Genomic DNA, 9,881 nt, shown 5'->3' on the forward strand with positions numbered 1-9,881 from the left:
TAATAAAACAGTTGAACCTCACTGATTCAGAGATCTTTGCCTCCAACACAAAGCTCGCTGCATCGTTTAACGGCGTGAAGGTTCAGATAAGAAGCCCGTCAGCGTTAAACTGTCACTGCGGAGTTCATTAGAGGCTTCGCTCAATACCGACTCCTGTGTCTGAGTAAAGTCACTAAGTGGTATTAGAGGGTAATTAGAGGAGGCATCAGTGGAGCTGCTCCAACCAGATCCTACATTAGTCTGGACGTTTAACAACTTCTGTCGCTCTGCAGAACTACAGACGAGGAGTAAAAAAAACTCACATCGTCGAGGGAAACGGTCCCAGAAACACCTTCATCCTCCTCACGGTGCTGCTATTAAAGTCTTGTTAGGCCGTCAGGGGCTGAGACATAAACTAATACTGAGTTCAAACGTTGAGTAATTGTGCGAGAACCAAACGTTGTTATGCTACATTTCATACATGAGAAGACATCCGTTGGTCTCCTCAGCAGCAGCAGATCAGCTGTGATGCATCGACCCGCCTCACGCTGAGACACTAAACTCAACAAAACAAACCTCTGAAACACATCAAGGCCTTTTTCAATCAGCAGCCAGTTTGTTACTCTTTTTTTCTTTTAAATAAAAAAAAATCCACTAACAAACAAATCTCCACCAGCAGCAGTGTTTCTGTCTGACCTGGAGAAGTGAACAACAAGACTAGATGACTTCATTGATGATAATAATTACAGTAAAGAGTGACAATAATAAATAAATGTTCTTAAACAGCCAGAAACCCCACGTGGCTGCATTTTAAAACCAATTCTGTGCTTCTGGAGACAAATTTGTGCATTTTAAAGCAGATTAGGTTTTTTTTCTGGCCTATAAAAGCAAAAGAAAACGTAAAAATAATAAAAAATACAGCGCAAAGACGACTGTTCTGAATGTTTCAAATGGAAGCGGAAGCCGGCCAGAGAAATATCTAATGAAGCGCTTTTCATCGCAGCACAAAGAGTCTGGAGGAATGTCGCCTCTTTCTGAGGGACAAAGGAGGCGTCTCGGCCTCCCAGAGCCTAAGAATGTGTTCAGACTCCTATGGATGGAAACTTTCCTCTCTTCCGCACAAAGTGAAGCCACAGGAGCAGCAGCAGGTACTCACTCATCTGCCGGTCTCCGTAGCTGATGGCCTCGGCCAGGGGGCTCCAGCCCTGAGCGTTCTTCACCTTCACAGGGGCGTTATGGGCCAGCAGCAGGTGGGCGCACTCTGCAATCAGACAGACAGGTACACGATCAATCAGTCAATCAATTAACCAACCAATCAAAAAAACCAACCAAGCAACCACTCAATCAACCAATTAATCAACCAACCAACCAACCAATTAATCAAACAATCAATCAATCAATTCACCAACCAACAATTAGCAACCAATCAACCAACAAACCAACCAACCAACCAACCAACCAACCAACCAACCAACCAACCAACCAACCAACCAGCCAGTCAATCAACGAACTAACCAACCAACCAATTAGCCAACCAACCAACCAACCAACCAATCAGTCAACCAGACTTAAATTCTCTAACACTATTCATACAAACAGAAACAACAGCGATCAATGACTTTTCCTGGTAGGCTGCTGCATTTTTTATTTTCTTAACCAGCCGTGTTACAGGCGCTGTTCGGAAAAAAGCTTTTACATATTTGTGTATGTTATCGATACGTATTTAATGAAAAGATTAAAATATTTTTCTGTGTAAATATCTCATGTTACAACGTGGACACCTGCAGCTTATAGACGAGTGCGTCCTGTATATGTACAAACTAGTTTTCTTTTTAAAGTCAGTGGGTGTGGCTTATATTCAGGTGCCTCAATAGTCTGGAATTTACGGTAATTTAATGAGTTGAGCGGGCTCATCATTTTCAGTCGAACTGGCTCAAGTTATAAGAAGTTTTGAAGTGGTCAAACAAAAAAGGAGAGAGAGAAATTAAAGTTGAATTAACCAGAAGTGACCTCATAGATGGACATTAAGTGAACTAATGTAAAACTGATGGTTCACAAACAACTGGATTTAAAAACTACACCAAAGATGTATGTTTGAAGAAAAAACCCACTATTTCCAGTGTTGTTGTACGATTTTCCACTTTTCTCCTGAACTTCCTGGCAGCACCTCTGATGTTGCTATGGTAACTTACATATTATGCGTCCAGCTCTAATTTTACATTCAAACTGTCCTTCCTCTGGGAAACCGACCAGGAGATTTGCAGCGAGTCGTGCTACAGGTGTCGGACGCTTCCTGCAACACATCCGACTCAAACCGGAGACGTTTCCGCAGCATCAGATGAGCGATTTAAAAATAATCCTGGTTGTGCAGAGGGACAGATTGTGCATAGGATTGAGATGACAGTTGACCCATTAACCGAGCAGCCATATGGGACCTGCAGTTACACAAGACTCAGCATCCTCCGGTAGAGTCGGCGCTGCTGTGAAACCGGGACAGATTGTGAGGAATAAAATGTCAGGCCTCGCAGACAGAGCTCCCCCGGCGCTGTGCAGAGTCGCCCTGTACTCCAACAACTGGCCGGCAGCCAGAGCGCTCGGCTCAGCAGTAAGTGCAGCTCCAAATCCCTCCACTCTCCGGGCAGCTCGTCAACAAACTGCAGCCGGCCAAAACCCGAGCCCGTTGTTCCGGCTCAGCTGTCGCTTCTGTCCTGACATCATCGGTGGAGATGCCGGCGTCGGTGCAGCTCGGCCTCAGCGGCGCTCGGAGAGGCCGAGTGGACGTCTGGTGGAGGATGCGGGCGTTCCTGAGTGGTGTTTAACTGTGGCGCTATTTGGAACAATTCACTGTTATATTTGTGGGATTAATACAGGCTGATCTTACTGCACAGATTTAGCCTGTTTTGCAGAATTACTGATAATAACGAGTACAATCCCCCCAAAATATTAATTTGCATGTTAACCCTGAAAAAAAAGGGCCGAAAATAGAAATATTGCCCCCTTAAAAAATCTGCATTTTCACAAATAATAACTTCTACCATAAAATTACACTTTGTAAATCAACAAATTCATTTTTCCACATTTCTTTCAAGGTAAATTAAGGATTGAAAAAATGTAAATAACTTTTCAAACAGTTATTTTAACAGATATTTTCCCTGTTTTGCAAAATTACAGAAATAAACTAGTAAAATCCTCCCCAACAAAAAATATTAATAATAATTAATATATAAATGTATAATTAATATTTACATCTTAACCCTTAAAAAACAGGCCTAAATTATCAATAATGTCCAAATTAAAACGCTGCCCAAATCTGTCTTTGTGACTGTAAAGATACAGTTTACTGTATTTAAATTCGCAGAACAAAAATCTTTATTCAACAGATATTTTGCGTTAATTAAATAAAACAATATGTACATTAGAAACCAAAATAAAATAGTAAATAATTTGTCATCATATTTTTTAAGTTAAATGATCTATAATAAATATTAAAATCACAGAAAAATATTAATTTACATGTTGGCATATAATGAAACAGGCCAAAATTGTGAAAAACATATTTATGAAAAGTAGTTTGACGGAAAAATTTGTTTTACTGTATTTAAATAAGAAAAACAATATTTTATTTTATTTCTATTGTATTTGTGTATATATAATGTTTTTATAATATTATTATAGCGTAAATAACCTATAATATCTTATTGAATAAAAAATACAATACATGTAGTCAACAAACATTTCTTTACACAATTAAAGTTGTTTTCTTTTTGATATTTAAATCAGCTAAAAGATGCTGTTGTTTTACAGACACTTCCTGTTATTTTTACGTTGTTGTTTTTGTTTTGTTTTTTAACAGTTTTTTTTGGGAACCCTCGTCTCCAGAATGTTTTTATCTTCTGGCTGCCTCTCACAGTCGTCTGACCGGACTTCTCAGGAATCATGTGAGGAAACAAAAGCCTCCGATGCTGAAGGTTCAGCGGTGAGTCATGTGAACAAACTCAGACCATCATCCTGTTCAGACTCGTCTCTCTGCTAAAGAGACAAAGCGACTCAGAACCTGTCCTCCGGTGGTGAATTCACAGAGTCAACCTGAAATAATAAGGAGTGGATGCATGTATTATTAACCAGCCAGAGGCCGGGCTCTCATACATTCTTAATGGCAGAGAGGAAAGTCTCCCTAATTAAACACATTATCCTCACAACAGAGCGAGCTGGTCGTCCCCAGAGTGCAGTTAGAGCAAAATAAAAGGGCACGTTGTGACAGCGACGCCACGTTCTGCTCAATGATCAGCAGCTTCAGGATGGAAACGTGGCGAAGACGGTCACAGAGAGCGAGTCGGGTCTCTGGGCGTCATGGAGGCTCCAGAGAGGAAGCCCGGCCTCCCGGAAACGTCGCAACGCATCTTAAACTTCTGGCTGGACGCTACCGGACAGACAAATACGGATATTAAGGAATAAAGCATGGTCTTTCAAACTGTTATTTTACAGATTTTCAGCTGCGACATCATGAGAAGCAGCGTCGGCGCCAAACACGACGACTGCAGCTGCAAACATCAGCCAACCGAACGGCAGAACTCTGAGCTCCTGCACCAACCAGCTGATGTTGAGAAAACACCGAGAAGCAGCAGCTCGGTGACGCAGGCCTCGGTTCCCCAGAGCCGCTGACCCACATATGGCTGCCGGACCCGATGGTTGCGTAACGAGAACGTTTGGCAGATACACATGACGTCACCTCCAGAGAAGAGCCGGAGGCCGGAGCTGCTCACCTGCCAGCTTCTGGTCTCGTTAAACAACAACGACTGCAGAAGTCTGACTTTTATGGACGGAGTCGGTCCGTTTCAGCGAAAATCCTTCAGTTCTGCCCCGGACTCCCTCAGAACCAGAATCAGCTGATTCTTTACCTACAATGGGTTTAATCTATTTACAGTTTTTGCCTGTTTTTTAGTGTTAACATGCATATTTTGCTGTAATTTTAGTAGTTAGAACCTGTATTGCAACAAAACAGGAAACATCTGCAACTAACAGCAAATTACTTTAAAAAAAATATTGATAAAAACATTACATTTTACAGTGTAACCCAGTGGTGTTTACCTGTATATGTATATATGATGTAGGTCTGCACTACAGAGCTCAGTTCAGGTCACTAAGTTTAATCAAACCCATGAACATTTAGCCTATAAGTCATTAAACAAGCTGATGTGACGGTATTGATGAGATTCCTTTACTGTCATTGTATACACGGAGCACACACAACGAGATTCAGCCTGATAAAGTATTGATAAAGTATTGATAAGGGATTTTTCCCTGTGGGCTGCTGGACCGGCTGCAGCTTCATGCAGGTTCTGTTCAACTCACAAACAGCTCCAGACGGTGAAATGAAGCATTAAAGCTAAAACATGAGCAGACTGGTTGTTAGAAACCTTCAGCTGTGATCAGGTCTGAGCTCCACAGACGTCCTGGTCCAGTTTTCTTTTTGCTCCGATCTGATCTGAGTCATTTAATATTCAGGATCTGATACCGTTTTCCAAACCACTCCGATGCTTGACAATTAATTTTTCTGCAGTATATTAAGAATGAAATGCATTTCTGTTAACCTTCACCCTAAGGGAGTCATTGAAACTTAGCCAAGCTTCTCACGTGTAAAAGTGTTGAACGAAGCAGGACACTTCCCTAAACTGAACCAATAAACAAGTGAAAACAAAAACTGATCGTACTTCGTCCATCACAGGACACGACTCTGGTCTCCTGGTGTGAGTTTTGGCTTTGCTTTATTCAAACCTTTCCTTTACTACGACGCCACACGAGACAAGTTATGTTTATTTCAGAACAAAATTACGTTCCCCTCAAAACATAATAGAGATTGTAGTTTAGTTGAATAGAAATGTATCGCAGACCAGCTGTAGTACCTGGCTGTTCCACCAGGTGGAGCCTCTCACTGGGTTTAGCAGCATCAGGCACCATGACAGAGACTCTGAGGAGGTTAATGACCTCCAACCAGAGCTCAGGTGTTTAAGACAAACTGGGATCAACCTGCACTACGTTTACATATCCAAGTGGTTTAATATGCGTTGTTGATTTATTCATACAGTTGTTACTCAATGATCCGATGCTAAATGTAAAACCTTCTTTTATGTCGGATAGCAAGGCTGTCGGATTGTCAAGACGGAGGTCGAGATACAGGAAGGGCTTGATGTTTGAAGGGTGATTTGTTGTTAATATTTATTGTTCGTAGTTATTATAATAACTAGTGTATTATTAGAACACTACGTATCGCTGGATTTCACGTGTAACTGACGGTGCTCGTTCCGGCCACTTCCATCCCAGGGAGTGCTCAGACGGGGTGGAAGATATGACGTTATCCTTACTTGTGACACACAATGTCGTGTTGGAGTCGGAATCCAAGCTGTCAGTATGTCAAGGCTAATTTTAATGGGTTCAGTTCATTTTTCCTCAAAACCTGTCGGATAGGAAGGTTTTCAGATTGTTAAGGGTCGGACTATCAACTCACGACTGTACTGGATTAATAAGGCTGCTGAGTATTGATTTAGTAAATTATTAAACATTAACATCTCTGGTCTCCCTAACCGACACCTCGCGACAACAAACACAAACATTGTCCTCCATCAGTCCAGATGGGACATCCTGATTCTTTCACCTACACCTTGATTTACCCAATTACACGTTGATTTATTCATATTTAATTAACAACGCTGTCGATTATTGACTCAGTAAATTATTCAAGCGTCTCTAGCATCCTGCTACTACGCCCTTTACCACATCTGTGTCAGAGTGGAGTAAACAAGGACCGGCTCAAGTTAAGAGGCGCTTCAATAAACGCCTCCTCGGCTTTGTTTTTCATCAGATAGGAGCTGAAGAAACAACACAATGACTGAATCAGATCCATGATTTGCATCAACTACAGTGTTAATATGCATCATAAGACTCTAGGTAAACATCTAACGTGCCACTTTAGAGGAACACGCTGGAGCTGTTGTCTCCGTCACTACCAGTTTAAAGACGCCTAACTGCCACCGCTGCCCTGTAAACAACAAAGAGAGGCCTGTCCTCTGAGCCACACCCAGGCTGAGCTCATGCCTGTCTGGCCTCAGCATCCCTGGAGGACACAGCAGCAGCAGATAGGCAACCTCATTAGCACGATCGATGCGGTGGCGTCCCATCAGCCACTCCCGATCACCGATAGGCAGCGGCCAGGCCTCGGCTGCTCTGACAGGAGCTGAGCTGTGTGGATGTGAAATCAATGGGCTTCGGCGACGGACACCGAGCAAACTGGGAACGTTGGGCACATGTAACCCGACGCCTGAGCTGTTTACCGAGAGGCTGCTGCAGGAAAAAAAGGGGGATTAATATTTCAAAAGCATGTTCTCAAGTCTCCCGGTGAAATTAAACGTAAGCATGGAGTCACAGAGGAGCAGCCTGAATGTTTCATGTGCAGGCTTTCAGCGCAGTTCAGCCAAACACAGAATCATGTCAAGACTCCTGTAAAAAATAAACCGGGTTTTAATGTTTAGAACGATTCACTGTCATGGTACAGATCTTCCCTTTTTGTTCAATAACTGTGTTTAAATCCGCAAAAGTATTGATATCTTACAGAGATTTGTTGTTATTTAAAAAATCACGTATATGAAGGATTGAAAGACATGTTAAATATTATTTCCTGTTTTGTTAAATTACAGATAATAACTTACTACTTTAATTTACTAGTTCAACGTTAACAATAAGAAAAAGAAAAAAAAAATCTCAAAGCTGCCCACATCAAAAATCTGTAATTTCACAAATGTGACTGTAAAATTTGACCATTTTTATTGTATTTAAATCAAAAAAATATATAAATTTACAGTTTTTTTTAAAGACAAATTCTGCACTGTAAGTACTGAAAAATTGTGTTATTGTGTTATTGTATAGATTTCCCCTTGTTTTAGCAAACTACAAATAATGTTTAATAAAATTACAAATTGCATTGAATGTAAAAAATGACCAAACCTGTGCGTGATGTCCACATAAAGAAACAGATTTTTACTGATAGTAATTAGTTGTTTTTTTGGCTGTAAAATGAAACTTGTCTACTGCATTTAAATCAAATAAAAATATCATATTTCAGACGTATTTGCTGTTGTTGTCACTGTTTTACCAGTCGTTGGACGTCCCAGTGTGTTTCATGTATTTTTCAGGCACCGTTGCTGCCACATCGTCACTGTTCCATGGTTGTTGTTTGTTTTTTTTTACAGTGTACATCATGACATATTCATGACGTACTCCCAACACAATGTTCGCTGAGCAGGCGCCACACAAACACACGTTTTCATTTCCAGGTATTTGAGGAACATCTGCAGCATGTGTGTGACAAAAGCTCTTTTCACAGCTGCTTCAAACTGAGCTGAAAACTACCACGACGACTGCATCACCTCGGCAGCAGGTGGAAAACTGACAAAGCAAATATGACCAAAGCTGAAAATTACACGTGTGATGTGAGCTAACTACCACATGCAGCGTGTCGTCCATCACAACAACAGAGCAGACACCGAGAGAATCCCGTCTGGTCCCCGAACGGTTAAACTGAATTCCGCCACGAGTGAATAAAAGCAACAATAAAGAGAGAAACTTTCTGCTGAATCCTGATTCTGACCAGGAGGAAATCCATTAACACCGTCTCTTTATTCATGCATGAGCATCTTGCCTTGCGGGAGCTGTGTGGTGATCTGTGAAAAATGTGTGCTGCAGCTCAGACACACAAAAATAAAGTGCGACACAAACAAACAGCACGCAAACACAAACAGAACGACGAGGACACGAGGTCTGAACGCTGCTCACCTTTGTGTCCCATCATGACGGCGAGGTGCAGCGGAGTGTTTCCTGGAAAAGAGAAGAAGCAGAATGTCAGAAACTGACTCTGATAACAACAACAAAGAGACTGTGATGAACAGTTCACTCAGTTAAAGATGAAGTAGAGGCTTGAATTAGGAGACAGAATATGTGACTATTGTGTGTTCTCCTACGATGACAGGTTATATTACAGGATGTTGATCAGCTGCAAATCAAAATAGGATAAAACTACCTGGTAGGGCGGCTGTAATATGAAGCAAGTTTGACTTATCCAGGCTTTCTTTGTGTTAGCCAGCTCAACAAAACCTAAGAAGTAAATAATGCTCCATAAAAGTGGATGTTTAAGAAACTGACCAATCAAGTCTGAGAACATTTATTACAGTTAAAAGCAGAAAGCGCTGCTAGAAAGCTGCTGATGCTGTGAGTTCATGTTTTTATGTCTAACCAACACATCAGAGCTCTGAAACCTCAGACTTCCTTCATTTAAACGTCAACATTTAGGTCTGAAACCGTACCGGAAAGAAGAAGATTATTCAAGTTTTTTGACAAATCAAAGTTAAATTCAAGGCACTGACTGAATATTCTCTGTGATGAATACCAGAACGACCAGTTTTCTGATCTGTCTTCAATCGGCCGCAGTACCAGCAGAGTAAAATCCATTTGGTACCAAATCAGGACCGAACGTAAAAACCCATGAACGCATTTTCTGCATGATCAACTGAATGCATGTAGGTTCACGTGGCAACAAGATACATACAATTCGACGATTCGATTTCATTTAGCAGACGCTTTTATCCAAAACAACGTACGTCCGAGAGCAGATACAACACAAGCAAGGATCTGGTCAGGAGAAGATAATCTGGATAAGTGCCACAGTGCATACAGTGTGCGATACTGTAATTGCACGGCTTCATTTGGTGGGATTACTAACGAGCAGCTCGATAAGTTTACAGATAAAACTTCAGCTGAGAATCTGTATCGCTTACAGAGAATCATCGGGAGAAGAATCCGTCAAAGGGAGATGCTTCTTACAGCCGAATTAAAACCTAAACTCTGAACAGAAC

The 9,881-nt window shown here is 41.4% G+C and overlaps 1 protein-coding gene across 1 annotated transcript in view; it reads right to left on the reverse strand.

Moving 5' to 3' along the window:
* Positions 1-9,881, reverse strand: part of LOC103363395 (ankyrin repeat domain-containing protein 13C) — a 42,125-nt gene that overhangs the window by 27,768 nt on the left and 4,476 nt on the right. Inside the window, exons 2-3 of the mRNA XM_008290148.1 lie at positions 8,806-8,847; positions 1,136-1,240 (exon numbers count right to left, since the gene is read on the reverse strand). Of these exons, the coding sequence (XP_008288370.1) occupies positions 1,136-1,240; positions 8,806-8,847 (147 nt within the window). The remainder of the gene's footprint in view (positions 1-1,135; positions 1,241-8,805; positions 8,848-9,881) is intronic.

Source organism: Stegastes partitus, unplaced genomic scaffold (genome assembly GCF_000690725.1).
Source record: "Stegastes partitus isolate 25-593 unplaced genomic scaffold, Stegastes_partitus-1.0.2 Scaffold657, whole genome shotgun sequence".
In the NCBI taxonomy this organism is placed as follows: Eukaryota; Metazoa; Chordata; class Actinopteri; family Pomacentridae; genus Stegastes; species Stegastes partitus.